Source organism: Trichosurus vulpecula, chromosome 1 (genome assembly GCF_011100635.1).
Source record: "Trichosurus vulpecula isolate mTriVul1 chromosome 1, mTriVul1.pri, whole genome shotgun sequence".
NCBI classification, from domain to species: domain Eukaryota; kingdom Metazoa; phylum Chordata; class Mammalia; order Diprotodontia; family Phalangeridae; genus Trichosurus; species Trichosurus vulpecula.
This window is the reverse complement of record NC_050573.1, coordinates 7179246-7206983: the sequence shown is the minus strand read 5'-3', so window position 1 is coordinate 7206983 and position 27738 is coordinate 7179246. Positions and strand designations below refer to the sequence as shown.

Below are 27738 nucleotides of genomic sequence, written 5' to 3'. Positions count from 1 at the left end.
TGGGTCCTATGGGGAGGCTTTCCCTGGGCCTTCTAACGTCTCCTGATGGGTCTCCTGGTCTCCTGACGGTTCTTCTGATGGGTCTCCTGAAGGATAAGGGCAGACTTGTGGTACTGCCTGCAGATCAGACCCTCTGTCTGTACTGTTTGGGCTGCTTACCCACAGGAGCAGTGAGCCTGCCAGTTACATGGATACGGACCCATGTAGTGGGTCAGGTTTATTTCATGTACGGTTCTCATTCAAATGGCATCTCCAAGAATGGCCCAATTAGATATCCCATTTGGAGGGAGCAGAGGGTCGTGGGAATGGTAGCTGAAATGGAGACGGGGCCTTTCCAAACATCACCTCCTTTAAGCTTTCGACAACTCTGTGGGCACCAGGGAAGTCAAATGACTTACCCATGGTCACACAGCTAGGAAATAGGTGTGTGAGATGGGCTCTTCCTGCCCTCTATATAGCAGGCATAACTTGTGTTAGCTCCCTCATGAGGTTATTCTGAGACTCAAATGAAGTAAGAGCGCTTTGAAAACCTTGTATGTGGTTTAAAGGTCAGTTACTACTACTACTACTAGTACTGTTACTACCGCCGCCTCTACCACTACTACTGCTACTGCCAACACTCCTGCCGCCTCTGCTGCTGTCGCTCGCTCCTGCTGCTGCTGTTTCTTGGCCAGGCTGGGTCTGAGGGTGGGTGCCATGTTTGCTTCCCAGCTGGGCTCAGTCTGGTCCTGGAGCAGAAGACACTGGGCAGACAGAAGACAGCCAGCCAGCTGCCAGCTCCTTGCCTGGGGCACCGACTAAGGGGGAGCTCTTTGGATGGAAGCAGCCCCTGCCCCCAAGAGAAAGGCTCCAGCTCCTCTTGGGGCAGAGCCGCCGTCTTTGGGGCCAGGTTGGCTGTGCCCTCTGTGTCTCCACTGTGACCTGGAGCTCTTTCCTTAGCTGTGACCTCAGCTCTGGCCTGTGACCTTGTTCCTGCCTGTGACCTCATTCTCTCCTGTGACCTCCCTCTCGCCTATGGCTGTTCAACCTCTGGCAAGTCCCTTCTGGGCCTCAGTTTCCTTAGCTGTACAGTGTGTATGGTGTGTGTGTGTGTGTGTGTGTGTGTGTGTGTGTGTGTGTGTGTGTATGAGAGTGTGTGTGTGTGAGTGTGTGTGTATGAGAGTGTGTATGTGTGAGAGTGTGTGTGTGTGTGTGTGTGTGTGTGTGTGTGTAGGGGGTGGGGCTGGACAAGATGTCTTCTCAGCTCTCTGATTTTGGCAGCCCTCTTCTTTTCTCTGTGACCCTTGTCTTCTGGGTAATTGTCCCAACAGCAAAGTGCTGGTAGATGACCCTAGTCTTTATCCGCTGCCTCCTCCCCTCCCCCCAAAGTGCCCCCCCCGTTCCTTCTGCTTTGTGTCTAGGCTGGGTCACTGGTATCCTATGAGAGCTATATTTCTCCATGTAGGGTCTAGCCAACCTGATGAGTCCCAAACCCCAAACTTGAGCCGGCTCACATAACCAAGCCCAAGACCAAGTGGAGGCCAGACGGGTGGATGGAGGATGTTCCCAGGGCTTTGGGCTTTGGGCTCCTTGGTCCCCAGGCAGGCTCCCTCTGTGCCCTTTTTCTTGCCCAGCTGATAATCTCCTGGGTCCCAAGACTAGGCCCCCTTGGCTACAGCTGGCTCACTACCTCCCTCTCTGCCTAGAAGGGAATACAACTGGCCATAGCTGGAATGGGTAGTGTGTTAGGGCATCAGGGCACATACAATCATGGGGAAGAGGAGTGTTCAGCAGCCTCCCTGAATTGACACTGCTGTCCCTACTTCTGCCATGCCACCCCAGTGGGTCCTGTGGGTCACTCTCAGCCACTGTCCTCCTCTGGGCATCTGGAGCTAGGAAGGCCAGACTGCTCCCCCCTTCTGCCTTCAAGCTGCTGGATCTGTTGCAGACCCTCCCTCCCTGTCCTCTCCCTGCAGCTGTAACCTGACATGCCTCCCAGGCCACCATGGAGTGGACTGTGCCCAGACATGCAGCTGCCATGAGGACACATGTGACCCTGTGACGGGAGCCTGCCACATGGGTGAGCCTCTTTCTCAGCCTGAGCTACAGGGAGACCTTGTTCAGGGATAGGATCTTGGTGGAACATTCCAGTCTCCTGCTGGGGCCCGTGTTTGAATCCCAGCTCGGCCACTGGCTAACCATGTGCTCTTTGGTGGTAGTTTCCCCTGCTGTGACCTCCATCACTAAGGCCCTTACTGCTTGGACGTTTTTGGCCTGTGATGGAGGTTACCTTCCTTCCTGGGCCCAGGGGAGGCCGGACCTCTCCCTCAGAGACCCAGGGGGCTGAGTGGGGGCATTCTTCCTTTTATTCCCACAGAGACCAACCAGCGCCAGGGCGTGATGGGGGCAGGGGCCCTCCTCATCCTCCTGTTGGGCCTGCTCCTCTCGCTTCTGGGCTGCTGCTGTGTCTGCCGGAGCAAGGACCCTGGCCGCCAGTAAGTTCACCTGGGCTCTGCCTCCTTCATCCCTTCCTCCCAGCTGCTCCAGGAGATCGGTGGACAGAGCCCAAGCTTTGGAGTGGGAACGGCAGGCCCCAGCTGTGTGGCTGAGGGCAAGGCCTATCTCCTCTCTGAGTCTCAGTTTCTTCATCTATAAAATGGCCAGATTGGACTGGATGGTTCCTAAACATCGTCTAGCTCTGAAATCCAGTCAAGGGATACGAGGTGGCCATCCCACCCCCCTCCCCCACTCCAGCCCACCGCCAGGCTGAGTCTTTCTCCCTTGGTGTTACAGGGATTGCCAGCCGAGGAGGAAAAAGAGTCCCCAGCGTCTCTGTGGCCGCTTTAGCCGCATCAGCATGAAGCTGCCCCGGATCCCCCTGCGGAGACAGAAGCTGCCTAAGGTTGTGGGTAAGGCTGGGGCCTGGGGCTGGCTGGAGCATCAGGCAAACCTCCACACTGTGCTAGGTCCAGAGGATACAGAGATAAAGATGAGATGGTCCCTGCCCTCAAGGAGCTTGCTCTTCTAGTCCTGAGGTTGTCTGCCCTCCCCTCAGCAGCCTCCTCCTCAAACTGGAGACCTTTGGCCATGACTTCATCCAAGCCTTCCTGCGGTTAGGATATTGGGATGCTGGGGAAGGGGCTGATGGAGCCGGGCACAGCTGTGTAGTGGCACAGGAGAAACCACCAGAATGGGGAAGGAGCTGGAGACTAGGCCTTAGCAGGGTTGCTTCAAGGAACTGTGGGTGTTAGGAGGAGCTTGACTTCCTCCTCCAAGTCTGAGAAGGGGCTGGGAGCGTGGTGGTTGTTCGGCCTTCGTCTTAGAAGACAACCATTGACATCCCAGACGTTGTCTTGACTAGGCTCACTTGAAGTGAGGCAGGGGTGTGCCAAGTTGTCAGCTTCCCTCTCTCTTCCTGAGTCATGGAAGCTTGGCGGCAGGACAGAAGTCCAGGCAAGTGTGGTGGGAGATGCAGAGACATTGCTTTCTCCCTGATGTCAGAAAGATTGTGCTCATACACAGAGACGTCCCAGGGGCTGGCCTGGCTGTGCCTCTTGCTCTGGGATCCTTGCCTCTGCCTTGGTTTCCCAGGCCTAATTCAGAGCCCAGCTCAAGCCTCACCTTCTGCAGGAGGCCTTTCCAGGATCCCCACCCCTCCACAAGCCCTCCCCTGTCATCTGACCCCCATCTGCTCTCTCTGGACCTTCCACGGACCTTGGTATTTAGGGGTTGTCTCGCCCATTAAAGCGTGGGGATCTCCTCAGTCCTTGGCACACAGTGAGCACTTAATCAATGCTCTTTAATTGATTGGTAGAGACCCAGATTGGAATCCCTCCCCGATGTTAGCTAGCTGGGTGACCATGGGCAAGCCACTGAGCCGTAGTTTGTTCCTCTGTTAAATGGGAATAATGGTGCCTATAAGGAGAGACATTGTCACATCGGGGAGTCAGGTTGTCATGGGTTCAAGTATTGCCTCTCACACATATGGGCCACATTGGGACTTAACCTCTTGGCAGTGCAAACACTGCTCTGGACTGAGTGAACAAAGACAACAATGAGCCAATCCCTGCCCTCAAGGAGTGCAGACACAAGATATATGTGGATGGGGGAGGCATTAGAAGCTGGGGGCTGCAGGAAGGGCTTCAAGGAGGAGGGGGCGCTGGAAACTAGGCTTTCCAAAAGGTGGAGGTGGGGAGAGCTGGGGCAGTTTGGCTGGACCTTAGTGTGCAGGGAGGAGATCGAGGTCTAAAAGGGCTGGGAAGGGAGGTTCTGATCCTGGAGAAGCTAGGGAGCCACTGGCGTTTCTTGAGTAGGGGAGTGGAGCAGGCAAGATCCCTCTGGCAGTGGTAAGTTGCTGATCTGCAACTTTGGATATTAATGAAATCATATGGGGCTGACTCCAAAACACAATGAAAACCCCCAATAATACTCCGTGTGTAATGGGGTGTTTCAGCAGGCTGAGCACTTTGAAAACCTTAAATGGCTTGTTATTTCAGGCAGTGGAGAGGGAGCTGGCCCTGGTGCCAGAAGGCCCCAGGTTCGAGGCACCTCAGTGGCAAGGCAGCTCTCTGAAGGTTCACCCTCATAGGCAGAGGGAGCCTCCTCACCTGGCAGGCGGTCCCCTATCCCAAGGAAATGACAAATTTGGTCCCTATCACCCCGTTGTTACTTTTCTTTGGGGCTACATGAGGCTTGTAGGCATATGGAGGCTGTGCCTGCAAAAGCCAAATGCCAAGCCTAGTTTTACTGGTGCCTTTTGTCCGTCCATCCTAATTCCCCACTCTCTTCTTCAGACTGGGCCCTTCCTAGAGGCAGAGGAAAGCAGTTAAGCAAAAACACCCATTGTAGCGCCGTTGTGGCCAGTGGATACGCTCTTCTGGCCCGGGAGGCCCCCGCCTCTCTGGCCATGGCTCTCTTCTCCTGGAGCTTCATTAGCTTTTCCATCATTCTGAGTCTGGCTTGCTGCGTTGTGGCCAGTGGATGCACTCTTCTGGCCCAGGAGGCCCCCACCTGCCTGGCCATGGCTCTCTTCCTGGAGCTTCATTAGCTTTTCCATCACTCCAGAGTCTGGCTTGCTGCGTTGTGGCCAGTGGATGCACTCTTCTGGCCCAGGAGGCCCCCACCTGCCTGGCCATGACGAGGAGGGGGCATGGTTGGCTCTCTGCTCCAGGAGCTTCATTAGCTTTTCCATCATTCCAGAGTCTGGCTTGCTTTGCATAATCTTTTCATTTACACGGCCCCAGTCATGATGCAGATGGGTCCCTTTGATCTGCTTGTGCAGCCCGCAGAAGTCCGCAGACATCATCTTTTGTTTTCCTCATTTCTGTGATTCTTCTAGCACAAGGATAGCTCGCACGGTCATGGGCCGTAGTTTTGTTTGGGTTTTTTTTTAGCCGTTCCCTAACCCATGGACACCACTTTTGTTTGCAGGCTTCTTCTTTCTCTTTTTGCTAATGCCAGAAATACTGCTGTGAATGATTTTTGGTTTCTATGGGACCATTGTTTCTGTCTTGACTCCTTGGGGTAGGGGGAGGCCTGTATACTCAGGAGTGGAGCTGCCAGGTCAAAGGGCATGGATAATTGAGTCACTTTCCTTGCATAATCCCAGACTGAAATCAAGAGGAGTTGGACCACTTCCCAGTTTTAACAACAATACATCACTATACTCGGCTTTTCCCAAACTAAAATTTTTTTTTTTAGGCCTGAATGATGATTTTATTCTTTAAAAGATAAAAAAAAAAGCTATCTGGGGTCTGATTCTCTTCTGCACAGAGCAACTGGTTACTGATGTAGAAATTGGAACATCTTGGCGGGTACGAGACCACTCCATCCTGGGAATTGAGGAAGGCCAGGCACAGTCTGAGTGGACATCGGATTTCAGGAAAGCAAATTTCAAAGGCATGCAGGGAACTATAGGCGGGACCCTGTGGCCTAAAATGGGAGTAGTCAGACCAGGAAGGAGGGGACGCTCCCAGGAATAAAATCCTGAGGACTTAAAGAGAGACAATTCCAATGAGTAGAAAAGGTGGGTTGTCTAAAGAGACCAACGTGGGTTTGTAGGAAGCTGATCCAACACCTCGGATATTTAAAGGGATTTGTACGGAAGCCGGAATCAAGGACAGAAAAGGGCAGAGGTGGACACGTTTGTATGCCCAGGCCCGTGAGAAGCGTGTCCAAGAGCCACGGCGAGGGAGGAGCCAAGGCAGGCGGATGAGGGTAAATGAAGCCTTGCTTTTCCCTTTCAAGATGTAGCAAGGGTAATGAGAGGCATTAACAGAGCAAAGGGTTGCTGCTTGGCCAGTGGTAACAGATGGTAGAGGGAAGGCAGAACTACTCAGCTCCTTCTGATTCTTTTTTCTCTGCCAAGGAGAATCTTTGGACTAGAAGGGAAGAAAGGCAGCAGGGAATGGAAACCTAAGATAGATAAGGAAGGGGGTGGGGGGGAAGAAGAGTTTAGTTGTTTTCAGTTGTGTCTTTGTGACCTTGTTTGTGGTTGCCGTTTTCTTCTCTGGCTCATTTTACAGAAATGTACCTTCCTTTGGGCAGAGCATGGACAGGGAGAGGGAGAGAGTACTCATAGGTTGTGTTTGTCCTTTGTTCTCGAAGGGGACCATGACATCAAGGAAATGATGATATGACTTACAGTTGACTGATTTGAGTGAGGGAGGGCTGTCCAAGGTCACCAGCCTCACTTTCTCCTCCAGAGCCATTTGGGTCTAGTGGCCAGATATTCATCAGGAGGACTGGAGATGGCTCAGGATGCGTTGGGAGACCCTGGCCCTTTTAGGCTAAGGTCTTTTCAGGTTCTTACTTTGAGTAAGGTAAGACCCATTCAGTTTACTGGCTAGATTTCTTTCTCAAAAACCAAGCCTTAAACCCAACTCACTGTGGAGCTCATAGATTGGACAATAGGTCCCCGCCCTCCTAGCACAGAATGTAAATACTAAATAGTAACTGTTTCTCTTTTGGCCAGGATCCCTGAGGGTCTTCCCCTCCCAGTTTGATTTTTTTTTCTTGTTTCTAATTAAAGGGGCCATCCCTTGATTAACTTCTTAAAGAGGCCTACTCACTGAATAGGCACCACCTAGTTGCCCAAACATTTATTAAGGATCTTACAAATATAGAAAGAGAGCATAGACCATGGGTGACTTCCAGTAGCCAGACCCAGAGGCACTGGATCCTCAGATACTGACGGAATTGGAAGATTTGATTTCTGAGCCACACCATGAAAAGCCAGGGAGGTGCCATAGCACCAGACAGAGTCTAGGCTAGTAAGCTTGACCTGCTGTTAGGTAGGGCCATGCATAAATCCCCAGATTAGGGCTCAGCAGGACCTGAGTTTGAATCTAGCTGTGTGACCTCGGACTTGGGACTTGACTTAACTTCTTGTTGTCTCAGTTTCTTCATTTATAAAACAGGAATGATAGTCCCTGTCTCTGGGAGTTGTCCTCAGGATCCCATGAGATAACGTAGATAAGGCAAACTTAAAGTAGTAGAGAAATACTATGATTATTCCTTGGCAAAATTCTAGAACTTACTACTAAAAGGATGACCAGTAAGTGTCTGGAAGAGGAAGCAGGGACCAGGTCTCCAGTGGAGTACCCCAGGGGTTTGTGTCCCAATACCCCAGGGGTCTCTGCTCTAGCCTGGGGGGGTGCTGTGCCCCAGGGGTCTCTGCTCTAGCCTAGGGGGGCTGTGCCCCAGGAGTCTTGAGCATTTCTGGCACTGATTTGGATAGCAGCATAGATGCTTAAAGGATAAGAGATCAAAAGGAGTGGTGAATTCTTTGGATGACAGTAGGAATTCCAACTGATCTTAATAGACTTGGATGGTGGGTGGAATCTCCTCAGAGGCAATTTAATGGGGAAAATGTAAAGCCTTGGACTTGGGTTCAGATAATTAATTCTTCACATTTGTATGTGGGGGAGGGGATTCATCATCAGGTACCATTAACAGATTATAAGCTCAACCTAAGTCAGTGATCTTAACCTTAGATCCAGTCCAGCCCTAGGGAGGTAGGGGGGTGGTCCTTCCATGATCTGCACTGGTTAGAGCCTGGCTTGGAGGACTGTGTGTGTTTGAAGGCCCATAGGACTGTGTTCAGTTGTGGGTGCCATGTTTGAAGGTCCAGAGGACTGTGTTCAGTTGTGGGCATCATGGTTGAAGGCTTGTAGGACACTGTTCAGTTGTGGGTGCCATATTTGAAGACTTAGATAAGCTGGAGAATGTCCCAAGGAGGACAACCAGGATTTGGAAGGGCCTGGAGTCATGTTAGTATGAAGGAACAGAAGATGTTTAGTCTTGAGAATACTTGGGGGACCATAATTAGAGTCTTCAGGGCTTTCCCACCTTGCTCTGCCAGGGTAGGAAGAGGGGACATTGCAGAGAGACATATTTAGGCTTGATGTTAGGAAGAACTTCTAATACCCAGAATGGCATGGGCCACTTCCAAGGGTCCTGTGTTCCTGGTCCTTGGGAGACCTTTGGGCTGTTCAGTACTGATCCTTCTATGCCCCTTCCCCCAGTTGGGCATACCTGCTTTGGGCAGGGCCCATTGACCAGTCCTCATCTTCCAGCCCCTGCCCTGTGTGGGGTCTAAAGAGTCCATGTCTCAGGACTGGGAAACTCACCTTGGGTTTCCCTGGGAGATGGGGAAGAACTCCCTCCCCCCTCCAATCCTATAGGTTCAGGGAGGCAGGCCTCGGCTGCCCTGAGGAGGGGGATGTGGGGATCCACCAATAGTACCAGAAGGCCCAACTAGGTTGGGCATGTCCAGTGACCCACCATGGCTACAGACAGACTGGCCACAGGCTCAGGGAGGCTAAGCGGGAGCCAGGGACCTGGTTTTGGCCCCCTAGGTCAAGATGCCCAGCTTCCTGGGCAGTTGTTTTCAGGGTAACCTTCCAGTTGCCCCCTGCCTTTCCCTTCCCCCAGTCCAACCTGGCTAGCTCCTCCTGCCAGCTTCTGCCCCTGTCTCAGGAGTTTGTCTTTGGAAATGTGTGTGTGTGTGTGCGCGCGCGCGCGTGTGTGTGTGTGCGCGCGTGTGTGTGTGTGTGCGCGTGTGTGTGTGTGCGCGCGCGCGTGTGTGTGTGTGTGTGTGTGTGTGTGTGTGTGTGTGTGTGTGTGTGCGCGCGCGCGTGTGTGTGTTAGGGGTGTGCTAGAGGGCTTTTCCCAGTCGCTGCTCCTCTGCTGTCCCCTGGCCCCCCCCCCTCCCCAGCCAGGCAGGAAGTGGTTGAGTTCTCCCAGCTGCATTTAGCCTGGGGTGGATCAGAAGGGTCCAGAGACCAGATGTGGAGTCACAGTCTGGCAGCTGTCCCCTCAACCGCAGAGGCTGTTTCCTGAAGCCTAGTTTCCCCTTCTCTCCCCAAGGGGCTGGGGTGGGAGCCCCAGACGTCCACGATTCCAGATGACCATTGTGGGGCAGTCTAGCACCGTCGCTCTCTGGGCTTGGCAGAACCCGAACCAGAGTTGGGGGGGGCTCTCTCATGCTCTCCTCATTTCTTTTAGTTGCTCTGCCCTAGACACCAGACCCTTCCTCATTCTGGTTATCCTCCTCTGGCCCTTCTCCAAGTTATCAATGTCCTTTCTAAGCTGTGGGGCTCAGAAGTGACCACTGTGACCCAGGCGATCTGAACAGAGAAGGGACCAGAGGGACCATCATCTCCTTATTCCTAAGAGCTCCCCCTTCCCTCTCATAGCCCAAAATCACACTCACTCTGGGAGCATAATTGACTTAGATGGAAATTGTGGTCCACTCTAACTCTCAAATCTTCTTCTTAGTCAAATTCCCAACTCACCAGGCTTCTCTCATCTTGTATTTTTTGTGAGGTGGGTTCACTTTTTGGACCCATGTGTGAGGACTTTCCAGCTATCCCTTGGAAACATTCCAACTCCATTTGATGTTAGGTCTTCTTTTGTTCAGTCAGGGACAGACTAGATGACCCTGAGGACACATGATAGCCTTGTTCTGCTTGGCTCCAGACACCTAACCCAGGCGTGGGAGTGGGAAGTCACAGAGAGGCAGATTTACTTCCCAAGGATAAGAGCTGGCCCAAAGCAGAGTATATCACAAGATAGAGATTTCCTTGTCACTAGAGGCATGCAAGCAAAGGTTGGATCAGTTGCTACAAGTTTTCCCAGGTTTCTCTGAACCCATCCCCATCCATCATTTCTATCAATTCAATAGGATTCCATCACAGTCATATATTCTGCCCCTATCTCAGGAGTGTGTCTTTGGATGTGTGTGTGTGTGTGTGTGTGTGTGTGTGTGTGTGTGTGTGTGTGGCATAACCCTTCACCTGATGAGCTGCTGTGGCTATTTGTGTAGACTTGGGCCCTTTTCCTCTTTGACCTCCTAGGGGTCCTGTCGGGTCAGAAGATCTGTCACTATCTAGCAATCTGGGGGCAGAGTTCCAACTGCTTTACAGAATAACCAGACCATTTATTTCCCAGCTACAACAAGAGTACATAAAGAGACCTGTTTGGAACTTTGTGAAGGACACACTGGAGAAGGGAGAAAGGAGAGGTGGGACCCCAGGTGGGGACTTGAGGAAGGCCTGGCAGGGGGTGGTGAGAAGGGCATGGATTTAGGAGACATACTGGTGTTTGGACAGACAAGGCTTGTCAAGGGTGTGGGAGATGAGAGAGGGAGAGGGACAGGGAGGTGGAGGAGGGATGGAGAGAGAGAGAGAGAGAAAGAGAGACAGACAGACAGACAGACAGAGACAGACAGACAGACAGAGAGATGGAGAGAGAGACACAGAGAGAGAGATGGAGAGAGGAGAGACAGAGACAGAGAGAGAGAAGGAGAGAGAGAGATGGAGAGAGGGAGAGAGAGACACAGAGAGAGAGATGGAGAGAGAGAGAGAAGGAGAGAGAGAGGAGAGAAGGAAGAGAGAGGGAGAGGGGGAGGGAGGTAGAGATGGGAAAAAGGCAGGGAGAGAGATAGGAGAGGGGAGAGGGGAGGGGCAGAGAGGGGGAAGGAAAGAAGGAAGGGAAGGAATAAGAGGGGGAGGGAGGGAAGGAGAGGGTGGAGAGTGAGAGAGAGGGGGGAGGGAGAGAGATAGGAGGAAGGGAGAAAGAAAGGGAGGAGAGGAAGGGAAGATGAGAGACACAGAAAGAAAGAGAGAGACCAGAGGGAGGGAGGCAGGGATGGAAGAGTCAGGTGAACTGAAGGTCCACTAGGGAGGAGGGTTCCATTGAAGCAGGGCAGGGCAGGCCAGGGCAGATCTGTGGAACACAAGTTTTCCAGTCAGTTCTCCTCTGGGACCTTCTCAAGCTGAGTGATGATGGAGGGTTCCTGGAGTGCTCCCAGCCAGGGTCAGCTGGCTTGTTTCCTTTATCTTAACAAAGGAGGAGGAATAGTGGGGTGGAACACTGGGCTAATGAATCCAGGAGTGCTGTAGCTCCCTATTACCTCTGGGATCAAACCATTAGCATGGAAAGCCTTCCACCCTTCCTCCCTTTCCCATCTTCTTGGGCTCTCCTCCCCTCCCCATCTCTGGTCCAGCTCCACATGGCTCCTTGCTTCCCTTACCCAGAACGTTCCCTTTCCTGTCTTTGCAGACGCCCCTCTCCTTCCCTCCTCTCCCCTTCTTAGCAACCCTGGCTTCAAGGGTCAGCTCAAATCTGGCCTGGTGCTGGAGCCCTGCCAGGTCCTCCCAAGGGGCCAGGAGCATCTCCCTCTCAGATCACCTTCTGTCCTCTCTGTGGCTCTTGAGGGCAGACACTCGGCTTTTCTCATCACCACCAGCATTTACCAGAGTGCTGGGCATATTCAGGACTGGATGAATGTTTGTCTCTGAGAGTCCAAGTTAAGTCTTTGGGCCAAACAAGAAACAAATGAAGACTTTTCTTCTTCTTGAGGTCTCCCCAGGGCCAGGTCCATCCTGCAGCAGTGGGGATAGCTGGGGCCCCTTGCGGACCACTGGGGGCCCTGTGCAGACCACTGCAGGCCCCACCTCAGGGCCCTGTCCTGTGCAGACCACCACAGGCCCAACCCTCTTGGGAACTGGAAGCCTCCACAGCCCTGGCTTGTCAGGGAATAGCAGGTGTAGTGGGTGATGCTCAGAGCTGGGCAGGGCTGCAGCTGCCCCCTTTTCTCTCCCTAGTGGCTCATCATGATCCAGAGAACACCCTGAATTGCAGCTTTCTGGAGCCGCCCTCTGTCCTGGATCCACCCTCCCCGTCCTGGTCTTCCAGGGCTTCCTTCTCCTCCTTTGACACTACGGATGAGGGTCCTGTGTATTGTGTGCCCCATGAAGGTGAGTGGGCCTGGAGAGGCTTTGCTGCCTGCAAGCGATACCCGGGTCCCTGGGCAAGTTAGGTAACATCTCTGTTTGCCTCAGTCTTCTTGTCTGTAAAATGAGGCTCCAGGGAGAGCACATACATCAGGCACTTTGCAAACCTTAAAGAGCTACTTTCTTTTTCAAATATGAGAATGTTATTTGTGGACTGTGTGGATGTTGCTAAGCTCACCCCCTGTAGGGCAGAATTTCATTTCTCACTCAGGGACTGAAGTGTAGGGAGATGCTAAAATTGTCAGCCACACATTTCTACTGCATTCCTAGCTCACTACTCTGAAGAAGGAGAGACAAGGCTGGGGATAGAAGGGAAAAGCAGGTCAGTCCCTGTCCTCAAGGAGCTTCCATTCTCATGGGAGAGAGCCCAGGTCCAATGGGGGGTGGGGGGAAGAGACACCCAAGGCACAAAGAGGAGGGGCTGAGGACTTAGGAATTCATTTTAGACCAAAGAACCGGATCCCGCTGGAGAGACGTGAGTCCGGATGAGGCGCAAAGCTGGGGCGTCCCCTCCCCTCCCCCAGTCCTGCTCCAAGGCTGGGCATAGACAGACTCAGTGCTTGGACAGTTACCCCTGCCCAGGCTCACTGCCTCCCTTCCCCAGCCCTGCGTTCTTTCTTGTACTCAGGACCGGGAGAAAGGTCAGTTCAGGGTGGAGTCCTCACAGAGTTTTAGAAGTGACCTCAGAGGCTGCCTGCCCCAGATGCCTTTCCAAACTCCACTAACTAGCAGCCATCCCCTAAGGCCCTGCTGTAACAGGCTGGTGCCAGGGATGGAAGCTCAGACCTCCTGGGGTGGTCCGGTTGACTTGGCCCTTGAGCACCATCCTCATAGCCAGCTAAAATTGGCCAGTCCTCACCTTCCACCTGCCTTACCTGGCCCCATCCTTAGGGGCCAAGCAGAACAGGGCTGATCTCTGTCTCTGGGCCAGCACTCCCAGGCCATGAAGACAGCTACCCTTCCATTCTGCCCTCCTGCCTCCCCCTGCCCCAAGTTTTCTTCAGTCCAAACATCCTGACCTAGTCAGTGGGCAGATCCTCATTCGCCAGGCCTTCTGCCCCATTTCACAGGCAGCGGCACTGCCAGGCCTCCTGAGTGGAGGGGCCTTGGCAGAGGTATTTCCTCCCCATGTGCCTCCACTGGGGAATCCTGGAGGTGGGGGTGAGTGGGGTTAGCTTGGTTCTGTTCGGCATGATGAGGAGGTGCCCCTGCCAGGCAGATTGAGGGGATTCCAGGAAGACCGTTGCCACGATCAGCCACCTTGGAAAGGAGTGTTTAAGCAGAGCCTGGCTGCCTGCTTTTTGGGAAGGAATGGTGGAGGGGGGAGTCTCGTTCAGCTTTGGGCTGACTGGCTGGTCCAGCTGAGATTCTGCTCTGTGGGTTCAGAGACTTGCAGCCCCAGTCCCAGGTTACTTGCTCTGCGTCTTCCTCAGCCGCAGCTGCCTCTGGGGCCTCCTCTCCTCCTTCCTTTCTCAGCCTCTGTCCTCAGAGCCAGGGGTGGGGTGGGGGTGGGGGTGGGGTCCTCCTCCTGGGATGCAGCTTCCTTTCAGCCATATCCATTGAGCAGCCCACAGAAAGTCTGGGGAGTGGAGTGTACAACTTCAGAAATAAGCCTGTGGGGAGGGTCCTTAGAGATACCGGGACAAGGAAGGATTTGAGGACCCTGGCCAGGAAGAGTCAAAGCCTTGGCGATGAGGGAGAGGGTGGACACAGACATCCTTGGGCACATTGGGAGCTGTGGTAGTGCCATCCACGGAGGCAGGGGAGGCAAGGGGTCTAGAGCCCTAGACATGTAGGCAGCTGTGGGCAGGGGTGGTGGTGGGGGGAAGCGCTGGCCAAGGAGGTGAGGGGACTGGGCTCTCCCTGCACCTCTGCCACCGGCTCAGCACATGATGTAGAGAAATCATTGCCCCACACTGGGCCTCTATAAAATGATCTCTAAGGGCACTCCCAGAGCATTCTCTTCTTCCCAACTCTGGTATTGTGTTCTAAAGCCACTCCCAGCCCTGACATCTCCTGTTCTAAGACCCTTCCCAGTTATGATATTTTATGGTCAAAGAGCCTTTAAGATGGGTCATTCTTGAAGTGTCTGTAATATCAGTTTTAAGTAAGAAGATTCTGCTCATTCCTTCACAGAATCGGTGCCTGAGAGTCCGGAGGGAGAGCCCCCTGGTGCCCCCACTGAGGTGCCTGTGGTTCCTGGACCCAAGGAGGGGGAAGATGCCAACACGTGCCCCTCCAGGGCTGCTGACAGCCGGGAGACAGTGCTGCTGGGATCCTCTGACAGCGAGAGGTCAGCTTCGAGCCCAGAGCTCCCAGCAGCAGCACTCTACGCCCGTGTGGCCCGACTCACCAAACAGCCTGGGGCCGAGGCTGAGGGCCTGTCCCCCTCCCCTGAGAGAAGAAAACCCCCACCCCCAGACCCCTCCACCAAGCCAAAGGTGTCCTGGATCCACGGGAGGTACAATTCCCACCAGTCTAATTCCTTGCCTGCCTCCAGCAAAGCCCCTGATGCCAGCCACTGCCTGAGCAAAAGGAAACGGACCCCCAGCGAGACATCCTCTGGCCTCCGCGGGCGGGGCGAGGAGCCGGGCAGCCCCAGGGGCCTGGACAAGGGGCAGAAGCCCCCCAGTGTCCCTGAGGGCCGGCTGGGGGGTGGGGAGGAGTTGTCAGCTCAGGGGCTCCCTCGGGCCCGGGAAAGGGGCCTGGGGAGCTCAGAGCCCATGGATGCCAGCTTGCAGAAGCTGGGGGCTGGAGGCCCAGGTGACAGGCCCCGGGCTGAGGGGCTGTCCTCCCGTCTGTCTCCCGAGGCAGCCATGCTCCTGGCCATGCAGCTCAAGGAAAAGACTGGGAGCCTTGGCCGAGGGGAGGTGGGCACCCAGCAGAACGGGCTGGGGGCCCCCCAGCCCCACCGGGAGAAGCCTGCCCCTCCCCAAAAGGCGAAGCGCTCCAGCTTGCCTGGCTCCCGGAAGGCTGGTCCCTCCGCCTCCCCAGCCCACCACAAACCCCAGGGGTCTGGCCTGGAGACCCTGGCTGCCTCTGGGGACCTCCTTGGCCCTGGGGCCGGGAAGCTGGACACTGGCAGGTCAGGAAGCCAAGAGCCATCTGACTTGGCCGAGGTGCCCAGGAAAAAGACCCCCATACAGAAACCACCCCGGAAAAAGAGCCGGGAGGCTGGTAGTGGGGAGCAGGTCAAGGCTGTCACCTCCCCGCCATAGGCACCCCTGGGGGGAGGGAGGCGGGGTACCCCTGGGGGGAGGGAGGTGGGGCCCTACCCACACCCTTCCGTCCCCCTCTTCCCCGCCCTCAGGCCCTTTGTTGGGGCTATAAGGAACAGCATCCCTGTTTGTCTTCTCCGGAAGTTCGTTGTTACTCTGATGTACTCTGTAATTTGTACCTGGGTTTGGGCTTGGGCCCAGCCTGACTTCTCATTGACCAAAGCCGGGAGAGCCCCGGCCAGGGACTGCCCTCTTGTTAAGGGAGCCCTGGCCAGTCTGGCTCCTTGTTGGCCAAAACCAGGAGAACCCTGATGCGTCTGGTTGCTCGTTGGCCAAAGCCAGGAGAGCCCTGGCCAGTCTGGCTCCTCATTGGCCAAAGCCAGGACAGCCCTGACCAGGGACTGCCTTCTTGTTAAGGGAGCTCTGGCCAGTCTGGCTCCTCATTGGCCAAAGCCAGGAAAGTGCCCAAGCAGGAGAACCTCTTTTTAGGCTAAGGTCAGGAGCATTCCAGTCAGCCTAGCTGACTGTACCTCGTGGAGGAGAGCTGGCGTTCCCTAGCTCCTGCTTCTGCCTTCTGCCTGCCTTAGCCCAGCCTGGCTGTCCCTCTCTGCTGTGGCTGGGAGAGCTTTGTGCCCTGTTCACTCCCCTCCCCTCCCCACCTCTGTCTGCCCCCTGCTCATTGCCAGCCCTGCCCCCAGCCCTGCCTTCCTCTGCAGTCAAGCTGGTATTGACTGCTTCACAGTGGACATGGGAGGAGATGCCTGTGACCACGTCCAGAGGACAGGTGTATTTATGAGCTAGCTCCGGGAGGAGCCAGGCACCTCTGGCGGAGATACCCCGCGGGATGGGTTTCCGACAGGTGTGTGTTTGTGTATGTGGGGAGGGTCTTTGCTAAAAGCTTTCTGAATAAAGATGTGTATCTTTCTTGAGCTTGGGAGACGTCCTACCTGCCTGTCCTGGTCAGAGCCATCCCGGGCACCAGTTTTTGGAGAACGTACCATGGGAGTTGGGGCTATAACTGGGGATGCTGAGGTAGAAGAACGGGGGACAGAGGAGGGATGAATTCTCTTCTGCTGGGGCCCAGAAGGCAGGCCCAGGAACAGTAGGGAGTAACTGGGAGGCAGATTTTGGCCTGATTTTAAGAGAAAGGCTCCAGATTGAGGCTGGCCCAAAGCAAAATGGACTGCCTCAGGAGAAAGTGGGCTCCCCATCCCTGGAGCACTTCCAGCAGAGGCTGGGGGGCTGCTTGTTGGGGGGATGGAGGGGGAATTGGTGTGTAGGGTCGGATTGGACGAGCCAGCCTTGATGTCTCTTCTTGGCATCACATTCTGTGGTTCTGATTATGAAATGAGGGGTCCTGAGTGTGAATCTTGTGGGACCCTGGGCAGGTCACATGAGGACTCAGAGGCCCTGAGTTTGAATCCTGCCTCTGGCATTGCCTTTGTGACCTTGGAACAGTCACTTAACTCCTCTGGGCCTCAGTTTCCTTATCTGGAAAGAGTGAAGGTCTGCCTTGATGGCCACCAAGGGACCTTTCAGCTCTGAATGGAGGAGACAAGGCAAGGAGAGCTCTGAGGAGCTGGTGATGGTTGTGCCCTGTTGCATTCCTCTGCTACCCCCGCCGGGGCCTCCCGACTGTAGCAGCTGCGGCTGGCCCAGCTTGGCCCTGGCTCAGCCCCTTCCAGCGCAAACATTCTGTTCCCTGGAGAGCCAGTGCAGAGCTCCACTGTCCTCTCTGCACAGTCCTTCCTTGTCTTTAGGCAGGAAGCCTCCTGGCCCTGCCGGGCCCCAGCCTGCGTGTTCAGGGGAAGGGGGGTGGGGGTGGGAGGCCCTGGAGCCGGCCCCTCCCCCAGCCCAGCTTCCCTCCCCTCCTGCGCCCTCCAGGGTACCCCCCAACCAGGCCTGAGGTAAAGGCTGATGTTGCCTAAGCCTGGCATTCCAGGGCCTCCTCGGGATGGGCTCGGCATAGCTTGTTGTCTCCTCATTCACAACCACAACCTAGTACGGGGAAAGGAGCCTGTGTCTGGGGCCACATGTGGTTTGATTCCTGGCTAGAAGGGTTGCCCTTAGAAGAGAACCCTGGGCTTGAACCTGGGGCTGAGTTTGAATCTGCCCTCTGATGTTGACTAGCTCAGTGACCTTGGCCAAGTCATTTAGCCTCTGGTCTCAATGTCTTGGAATGTGTGTGACCTGGGAGGCCTCAGTTTCCTGAAAGTGAAACCCTCAAATTCCTAAAATGAAGTGATCTCTGAGGTCTCTCCCAGCTTGCTGTCTAGAATGCAATCCCTTCTGGATGTTGGCCTTCCCATAGGAGCCAAGGATGCTTAGAGGTCACAGGGTCATAGAACCAGACATTCAGCCCTAGAGTCCAGAGCAACCCTTTTATTTTACAAATGGGCGAACTGAGGCCCCAAGAGATTAAGTGTCTTGCCTAAGGTTACTGGTAGTAAGTGTGGGTGCAGAGCTGGGCTTTGACTCTAGGTCCTCTGAACCCAAGTAACTGATGGGTAAACTGAGGCCCCGAGAAGGGGATGAACAGGTAGCAGACTGTGGGACCAAGAATTCCGAGGGGCTTTCCTCTCAAATGCCAGGGATGTAGGTGGTTATCCCCACTGTACAGAGGACAATACTGAGGTGCAGAGAAGGGGAGAGCCTTGCTGCTGGCCACGGCAAGAGCTTCCACATTGCTTTCCAGCCTCTTCTGGGGTGTTTGTAGGGAGAAGTCCCTACCCCATGCAAACATGGACAATGAATCAGCTCACAAGTTAATGCAGGGATGTGTGAGTCCACAAGGAGGGGGGAAGTGAGAGAATGCAGAGTAAGGGTCAGGAAGAGGCTGAACAGCTCCTTTGGCTTCCTCCTCTCCACCTTCCCCAGCCTCCAGGAAGCCCACCGAGCTCTGCCCTCTCACCCCCACAGTCCTTGCTGTCAGCCTGGCTCTGCTGGCCCGGCCCCCGGCAGAGTAGACCGACCACCCTACAATGTCCTCTCAGTCTTGGGGGTGGAAGGTCTCCGTCTCTTCCTCCCCTCTCCTCCCTTCTGCCAGGACCAGGCATGTGCTCAGCACCTGGTCTGTGAAGCGGCAGGTACTGAAGCAATTGAAAAAGGGGGGAGAGGGAGGCCTCCCTCTGGGATCCTGGCTACCCAGCCTTGGTCCTGCCCAGGGGACGCTCTCAGTGGGATCCAGCCCCATCTCAGAAGCCTGCTGAACGGCTTGTCCGGGCTCTGTCCTGCCCTCTCCGGCTCTGGGAGAAGGTCCTCTCTGGCTTCAGATGACCGACCGGGAGCTAGGGGTCCTTGATCACACCCTCGCACTCCCAGACCAAGCACTGCTTTCCCCAGCACTGGGGCAGCCACCGATCCCTCCATTCCCTGCCCGGCACCCCCATTCAGGCGCTGCCAGCTCAGCATCTCCTCCCACCACAGCTTACCCAGGGAGCTAGGCTTGGTGTTTACCCAGGATCTACATGGGCTGGCCCTGGGGTCACCCCTCCCCCCAATCTTCCTCTGCCTCTCCTGGCTTTCACGGACAGTTGCCAAGCTGAGGCACTCACTGGCGGGAGGGGGGTGGTGGGGCAGCCAGTAGCAAAGGCCACCCAGCTCTGCCTGGCCTTCCTGGACCCCAGCTCCCAGGCCCATCCTTGTAGCCTGGAGTCTTGGGGTGAGGGGCAGAGGAGGGGAAGGGGGAGGACACGATGGAGGCAGGAAATGGGCTGGAGCAGGGGCCGGTGCCCACAGCCAGCCAGGCCTGATGGGATGCCCTGTGGTGGGAGCCTCCAGTTGCCATGGGGATGTGGGACCACAGAATTCACATCTGGTAGTTATTGAGGGGAGAAAAATTACGAGTCGTGGAAAAAAGCAAATATTTTCTGTAGCAGAAAGAACGGAGGAGCCGGGAGGCCTGCTGGGTCTGGAGGCAGCCTTCTTTGCCCCCCCCCCATTCCCCTCCCCCTCCCCTGGTTCAGGGAGGGGCTGGACATGTTCCCAAGCCCACGGACAAATACATGCACCCCCAGGCTCCCCCTCCTCCATGGCACACAGGCATGCGCTGTGTGGACAGCTCCCAGGCGGCCACACAGGCCACATACAGACACACACATGCCAGATACAGACACACACAGGTCACATACAGACACACACACATGCCAGATATGGACATACACACACAGACACACCCATACAGACACAGGCCAGATAGGGACACACACACACACACACACACACACACACACACCAGATATAGACACACACAGGCCACATCACAGACACACATACCAGATACAGACACACATAGACACACACATGCCAGATACAGACACACACAGGTCACATACAGACGCATACACATGCCAGATATGGACAGACACACACAGACACACCCATACAGACACAGGCCAGATAGGGACACACACACACACACACACACACACACACCAGATATAGACACACACAGGCCACATTACAGACACACACATGCCAGATACAGACACACATAGACACACACATGCCAAATACAGACACACACAGGTCACATACAGACACACACACACATGCCAGATATGGACATACACACACAGACACACACATACAGACACAGGCCAGATAGGGACACAGACACACACACCAGATATAGACACACACAGGCCACATCACAGACACACATACCAGATACAGACACACATAGACACACACATGCCAGATACAGACACACACAGGTCACATACAGACACACACACACATGCCAGATATGGACATACACACACAGACACATCCATACAGACACAGGCCAGATAGGGACACACACACACACACACACACACCAGATATAGACACACACAGGCCACATCACAGACACACATACCAGATACAGACATACACATAAACACAACACATGCCAGACACAGACACATACACAAGCCAGATTCAGACACACAAACATGCCAGATACAGACACACACATATGCCAAATACAGACACACACAGGCACACACATGTCAGACACACACACATGTCAGACACAGACACACTCACAGACACGAATACAGACACACACACAGGCCAGACACAGACACACACAGAGCACACCCCTTACCCTGATCATCCCTCTCCCAGACATACACAGGTGCCTACACTTCCTAACCCTTCCCACACACCCATACCCCCAAACATACACCGTTCCTATACTTACAGTAACATTCCCTGCACTTCCCTGTCTCTCACAAACACACTTCCAATATGTAGGTTAGGCACACATGCCCACAGCGATAACCTTCTTCCAAATCCTTACCTTTTCCCCATAGGCACAGGGGGCTCCCCCTGACTCTTGTATACACACAGCCACACTCGCACAGTTCAGAGCCAATATGCTCATGTTTGTGCACACCTACAACACACAGGTCCTCCTCATTCCTCTGCCCCCCCCAGACTCGTAGTAGGGGAGGGAGGTTGACCATCCCTGGAGGAAGGTAGGGAGGCACGGTATGGAGCCTAGAGCAGGTTGTCTCTCTCTGCTTTCTCTCTGTCCCCTTGGGGACCAAACATGTGTTCAGGGGTGGCTGAGAGGCTGAAGGATGATCTTGCCATGATTTCTGTAAGAAGCCTCTGTTTAGGGTCTTCCTCGGCTTTTCAGCTGTGGGCCGTCAGCCACAGGAGCGTTCTGAGGAATCAGCATTCAAAGTACCCTGATAACAGCTGCTCTCTGTGGGCAAGAGCCAGGCCCCTCAGGAGCCTCAGCCCAGCCCTGCCAGGATGGTGCCCACACCAACACGAGCCCCTGACAGCAGCCACAACTCCCTTACTGGAGGAGGATGCCTGCCACCATGAACCCTGACCACTGACCAGCTGGCACCGATGGGCCCCAGGCAGACCAGTACCCTCCTACCTCTCCAGACCCCTCTGGCACCCAGAGTGATAAAGAGGGGGGACCGCCTTCCTTGCCACCACGAACACTGACCCCTGATGGGCAGGTAAGCCTTCAGGCCCCAGGACTGCCCTTGCCCCCGCCAGACCACCAGCCCTGATACCAGTACAACCTCTGAGGCTGTTATCCCTCCCTTGTGGAGGAGGGAGCTGGCAAGCACCACTGCAATGGTGTATCCCCGGCGGCCACATAAGCCACAGTGACCAAAGACCCAGACATCAAAGTCCTTGGCCCTGTCTGATGGTTGAGTCAAGGGCAGATTCAAGGAGGTGCTCAAGGAGAGGTGTGAGCATTCCTGTGCAACCTTTCCACCTGGCCTGCAACTGAACCAGCCCATCCCTGCTGTCTTCCCTGGGGAATGGGATGTTCCCACTTTTCTAATTTGCTATCTGCATCCTCAGTGTTTAGCATGAGTCTTTGTATGTAAATAATAAATAGCATCTGCCTTGCTTCCTTTCCTCCCTCCCTTTCTTTTTGTTTCTTTGTTTCTTTCTCTCCTTCCTTCCTTTCTCTCTTTCTTTCCTTTCTCTTTCTTTCTTTTTCTTTCTTTCCTTCCTTCCTTTCTCTCTCTCCCTTTTTCTTTTCTCTTCTTTTCTTTTCTTTTCTTTTCTTTTCTTTTCTTTTCTTTTCTTTTCTCTTCTCTTCTCTTCTCTTCTCTTCTCTTCTCTTCTCTTCTCTTCTCTTCTTTTCTTTTCTTTTCTTTTCTTTTCTTTTCTTTTCTTTTCTTTTCTTTTCTTTTCTTTTCTTTTCTTTTCTTTTCTTTTCTTTCTTTCCTTCCTTCCTTCCTTTCTCTCTCTTTCCCTTTTTCTTTTCTTTTTTTCTTTCTTTCCTTCCTTGGCTCTGGAAGAGAGAGTGAGGCTGAAGACTTTGCCCGACTCTGCTTCACTTAAATCCAAATCACTGGGCAAGTCAAGACATCACCTCTTGATGTTACTGGTCCTCTTCTAAAAGGAAGGACGAACAACAATTCCTTTGCAGCAAACAAGGGGTTGCTGACTGACACTTCCTGGTTGTGTGACTCTGGGCAAGTCATTCCACCTCCGTCTTCTTCAGTTTTCTCGTCTGTAAAGTGGGGATACTAACAGCATTTACTTCCCAGGGCTGTTGAGAGGATCAAATGAGATAGAGTTTGTAAATCCCTCTGCAAGCCTTAAGGTCCTGTGTAAATGTTAGCTATTTTTATCAGAAGTCACAGGAGGGGTCCAGACTCAGCCCATCACCCAGGTTGCGTTGCGTTACACACGGAATCTTGATGGAACCTAACAACAGGGCTCTGAAGTGGAAGTGCGGGTGTGATCACCCCCATTTTACAGATGGGAGCCCTGAGGCCCGGAGAGAGCAACTCATTTGTCTAAGGCCACACAGCTAAGGGGCCAAGCCAGGCCTTCCCATCCCACTTCAGAGCTCTCTCCCTGCGCCTGACGAAGGGACAGTAATGAGAAAACACCTTGGTTAGACCCTAAGACTTGGCCAGCCCAGGGAGACTGCCGGTGGACGATGAGGCGTGGGCAAAGGCACAGGTGGGGGCGGGTGGGTGGGGATCCCGTGTTTCCACCCAGCTCTAAAGGAGCCAGGAAAACCGAGTCCCCGGGGAGCTTCCTGCTGGCAGCTGCAGTCTCGGTGCCTGGCTCCCGGCCCCTGGCCTGCCAGATGCTTCAGCCGGAGGCCTCGGCCCTGCTCAGGCACCAGCTTCAGGCCCAGCCACAATCTGAGCAGGGAGGGCATGTTCCAGCCTCATTGGCTGGGCCCCAGAGCCGGGAGCAGGGGATGGCAGGAACCACCCTTTGCTTTTTTATTTTTATTTTATCCCTGGTGCTCAGAACCGTGCCTGGCACACAGTGGGCACTTACTGTTTTCTGACTTAATTCGACTGTTCAAGGATGGGTTGGATTGGATGCCCTTTGAGGTCCTGAATTAGAAAGCCAGGGTCAAACACTGACTTTTGCGATCCTGGACAAATCCCAGCCCAGCTTCCAGACTCAGTTTTCTCCTCTGTAAAATGGGGAGAATGTGTCTGAAGGCCGTGGCTTGTGCCTCCCACAGTTCCCCTGGTTTGCTTTGTGTGCACTGTCCCACCCTTCACCTCTTCTCCTGCATCACAAATGATTTTATCATCTGGCTCCGGGTTGACTTCCAGAATGATGATACATTGCTTTCCTGCCTGCAAGCCTCCAAACGTGACCCTTCATCTCCCCCTCTGGGCCTTTGCCCTGGCTGTCCTCTATGCCTGGAATGCCCTCCCTTTTCCATCTTCCTTGTGGTTTAGTTGTTTTCAGTCATGTCAGACTCTCTGTGACCCCATTGGGGGCTTTCTTGGAAAAGATACTGGAGTGGTTTGGCCTTTCCTTCTCCAGCTCATTTTACAGATGAGGAAACTGAGGCTAACAGGGTGAAATGACTTGCGCAGGGTCACACAGCCTAAGCGTCTGAGGCTGGATTTGGACTCTGGTCCTCCTGACTCTGGGCTTGGCGCTCCGAGCACTATGGCGCCACCTAGCGGCCCCGCATCTTTGGCTCCATCAGAGCTCAGCTCCAGCGCCGCCTGACCCTCGCAGGAAATCATTTCGCATTTAATATTTTTGTGCTCCTGTCGAGCTTAATTTCCTGGAGGTCCCGGACTGCTCGCCCTTGTCGGCGCAATGCCCAGCACATAGTAGGTGCGCAGCACGCCTTTAGTGAATTACAGCCTCCTGAGGCTCCTAGAAGGAAGCTGGGGCGGGGCCTCGAGAAAGGGGTGGGGTCTAGCTGCTAAGGGCAGGGTTTGTGTGGCCTAGAGGAGGGGTGCAGCCACACCTTTGTGGAGCTGCGGCTGCGCAAGAGGACCCAAAGCTTGCCGAATACCGGCTGGGAAGCGGGCAGCCTTTTTGTGGACCCGCACCTGCGCAGAAAGCTACGGAGGCGGTGGGGCCGTGCCGCGCAGGCGCAGATGGAGCCAAACGCGCTCTGGAAGAGGCGGGGCAGTCTTTCTGTGGCGCTGCGCCTGCGCAGTAGTGCGCGAGACTGGAGCCGGGCCCTCGGCGGTCACCATGGAGCGCTACGCGGGGGGCTACGAGGAGGCGGGGGATGGCACCCGGCAGCAGGAGCGGCACTACCAGCTGCTGTCGGCGCTGCAGGGGCTCGTCAAGGAGCTGCCCAGGTGAGCGCGGGACGGGGCGCCGGGGCTGAGAGGGGTCGACCTCTGACCCCAGAACCCAGGGCTCCCTCCCAACCTGACCCCCAGACCCCTGAGCGCTCTGAGCCCAGCAGCCCCCGACACACGCGCGCACACACCCACACGCACGCTGGCACACGCCCGCACACATCTTAGAACTCTGAAGGTAGTGAGCTCCCCGTCCCTGGAGGGCTTCCAGCCAGACCTATCGGGGGTGGATCGTGGAGCGGGCTCCTTCCTTCTCCGTCCGTGAGGCCGGGCTGGGGGCAGGCCTTGGGAGCCCCCTTCCACGCGCTTGGCCTCTTGGTCCCGGGTCGTGCTGGGGCAGAGCCGGGGGACGTGCCGGTGTCGTCCGCGTTGGGGGAATGACATCGACGCCAAGGCGGCGCTCTGGGCTCAGTCCGCTGGAGATGTGTGTCGGGGCCGTGTCCGGGCCGGGGGGAGCCGTCCACGCTGACCAGCTAGCCGGGGGCCCTCGCGCCTGCTTGGCGGCGGGGACGCGGTGATGGGAGAAAGGCGGAGCCGAATGTGGCCAGCCCCCCCCGCGCGGACCCCCGTGCTTCTGGCTGGGCCGGAGTTTCACTACGAAGGAGGTTTCCCAATGTTTCCGCGCAGGGGTCCCCGAGGTGCCGGGGTGCCCCCGGGCCGGCCTTGATCTCTCCTGGAAGGGGCCCCGCGCTCACCCTGCCCTTCCCTCTCCTCCCGCAGTTCTTTCCAGCAGCGCTTGTCCCACAGCACCCTCAGCGACCTGGCCCTGGTGCTGATCGACGGCACGGTGTTCGAGATCGTGCAGGGGCTGCTGGAAATCCAACACCTCACGGAGAAGAGCCTGTACAACCAGCGGCTCAAGCTGCAGAGTGAGCACCGAGGTGAGCGGAGGCCCCCCGGGTCCGACAGCCCCAGGGGAGCCCTCGAGGCTCCGCGAACAGCGCCTCCTGGTTCTCAGAGGGGCATTCTCTGAGACGGCGCTGCGCTGACAGCCTCCAGCCCCAGAGGAGAGCGGGGACCCCAAGACCTCTGCTTCCTGGCTCCTTCCTCGGCAGCCCCCATCTCCGTGCCTCTGGACCCCACTTCCGGCCTCCAGGCCTGGTCTCCCTCCTGAGCACCGCCCGCCTCTTGGGCATTTTCAGCCGGATGTGGGCAAAGATATGGGGAGGTGGAGATGCCTAAACCTTGTTCATTCGCTTCAGGGTTTCCTTAGGATTGCCCTTCCAGGATCGTCCCCGGGTTCATAACCTTGGTGGGTGTCTATTGGCAGTGACCGTGACCTTAGCTAGCATTTACAGAGGCTTTAGGGATTGTAAAGCGCTTACAGATTCTCTCCTGTGATCCTTACCGCAACCATGGGAGGCAGATGACTGGCCCAGGGTCACCCAGCTAGGGAGTGTCTGAGGCCAAATTGGAACTTGGGTCTCCCTGACGCCAGGGCTCTCCCCACTGTGGCCTCCCTCCCAGCTGCCTCCTACCTGATCAGTTTCCTAATCCGGTTTCTCTCATCTCGGTGTCCAGGCCTGTGGCTCCGGTCCTGGCTGGTCTCGCCTGGGCCACTGTAAGAGCTTCAGAGTTGGTTTTCCTGCCTCCAGACTTTCAACTGACCCCGCCCAACACCCTAAAGCACAGGACTGACCCTGCCTCATAACCTTCAGCGGCTCCCCATTGCCTCCGAGCCTTCCACGTTGGCTTCTCTGGTTGACATGCAGAGTGCATTACTGCCAGCCTCTTCCTGTCCAGGCCTCATGCCCGAGCTTCCTTCCAGGCTGTGTCTGTTAGAGCCTTCCTGGTCTCTTGCCTCCCTCCTTACCCCTGTCTCTAGAGTCCCTGCTTCTGCTGCCTCCTAGCTCTGTGACCCTGGCGAGTCTGGCACACAGGAGCATCATCACACCTGGCTCTGGGGCTCCCTGGGAAGGCCAGTCTGGGTTTGAGCCCTGAGCCCCGCCCTCTGTTTCTCTCTTCCTCCCCTCAGTGCTCAAGCAGACCCTCCTGAACAAGCACAAGGAGGCCCAGCAGGCCTGCCGGCCCCACAACCTGCCCCTCCTGCGGGCGGCCCAGCAGCGTGAACAGGAGGTGAGTGGAGGGCTGCTGAGGGTAGGTGTGGCAGGCGGCCTAGCCTGCACCTGGGTGCACCTGCTGCTCCTTGGTCTTGGGAGTCTGATCCCCAACACCCCTAGCTTACAAACCATGTGTCAGGAAGAGGGCAGATGTAGGTGACTTTGGATGGGCCTTCCCCCTCTGGCATTCTGGGGTTCCTAAGAAACCATCGCTGAGCAGCGGGCCGCCTTGTTTCCCATAGGGTTCTAGACTATTGTGGGACTGTGGTGGGAAGAGTCCAGCACTGGGTTGGATCTGATTTCAGTTCCTTCTTCTGCCACTAACATGTTGTGGGACCTTTGCCTCTCTGGGTCTCAGCTTCCCCATCTGTACAACAGAGGGGTTTCACTGGGCGGCTTAGAGGGTCCTGCCCAGCTCGGGCATTCTGTGACTTGGGGAGTCATTTACTTGGAGTTTGATTGGGATTTGGGATATGGATGCCCTGCCTGCCTTAGTCCCCTTCCTTGGTTGAGAGCTATCACACCTGGCCACATTTTGCTGGTGAGGCTGGAGGCCATTGGGAGAGAGTTCAGTGACATATCTGACTCTGGGGTGGTCTGAGGGGACCAGGGGGAAAGCAGGACCATTTCTGAGGAGCCTTCTTGAGCCCGGCTTTTGGCAGGGGGCTGCCTTGTTCCCCTGTTGTCACCTTCCTGTGCTACGATACTCTCCCAGCCCCATGGGGGCCGGAAGGCACCTCCTCAGATAACTAGATGGCATTATGTGGCAGTGGGCGCTTTAGGGGCCAGGCTTGGCTTCACTTCCTCACTTTTCTAGCAGATCTGTGAGGGTAAAGGTGAGAGGAGAAGATTGGGGGTGGGGGCAGGGAGAGATTATCCACAAGCCTGTGGGGGAAAAACAGGAAGGAAAAAGAATTTCGTGTCTTTTTTGCCCAGCGGAGGAGCCTGTGAAGGATCGTGGGGTGCCTGGAATGGCCTCAGCCTCCTTATTTGCCTGAAGGCCAGAGAGGTCACCCAGGTCTTTAGTTCTTGCTCTCTGGTCTGAGGTCAGAGGTCACAGGCATGCCTGTAGCTCTCTGTCCCCAAGGCCAACCTCTGAGCTACTATCCTCCTTTCTTGGACC

General features: G+C 55.3%; 2 protein-coding genes across 2 annotated transcripts in view; both read left to right on the top strand.

The window, feature by feature from the left end:
* The window catches only part of SCARF2 (scavenger receptor class F member 2), a 36857-nt gene extending 20481 nt beyond the window's left edge, over nucleotides 1–16376 (top strand). The window contains exons 7-11 of the mRNA XM_036755816.1: nucleotides 1956–2059; nucleotides 2357–2474; nucleotides 2773–2888; nucleotides 12090–12242; nucleotides 14415–16376. Coding sequence (XP_036611711.1) covers nucleotides 1956–2059; nucleotides 2357–2474; nucleotides 2773–2888; nucleotides 12090–12242; nucleotides 14415–15496 — 1573 coding nt within the window. The 3' untranslated portion in view covers nucleotides 15497–16376. The remainder of the gene's footprint in view (nucleotides 1–1955; nucleotides 2060–2356; nucleotides 2475–2772; nucleotides 2889–12089; nucleotides 12243–14414) is intronic.
* An 8044-nt stretch (nucleotides 16377–24420) lies between these two features.
* DGCR6L (DiGeorge syndrome critical region gene 6 like) lies at nucleotides 24421–26631 on the top strand (the record flags this gene model as incomplete). Its single annotated transcript, XM_036741702.1, is given in 3 exon segments — nucleotides 24421–24552; nucleotides 25276–25436; nucleotides 26531–26631. Coding segments are annotated over 3 exon segments (372 nt in total), but the record flags the coding sequence as incomplete, so codon positions are not given.
* Between the last annotated feature and the right edge of the window lie 1107 nt (nucleotides 26632–27738).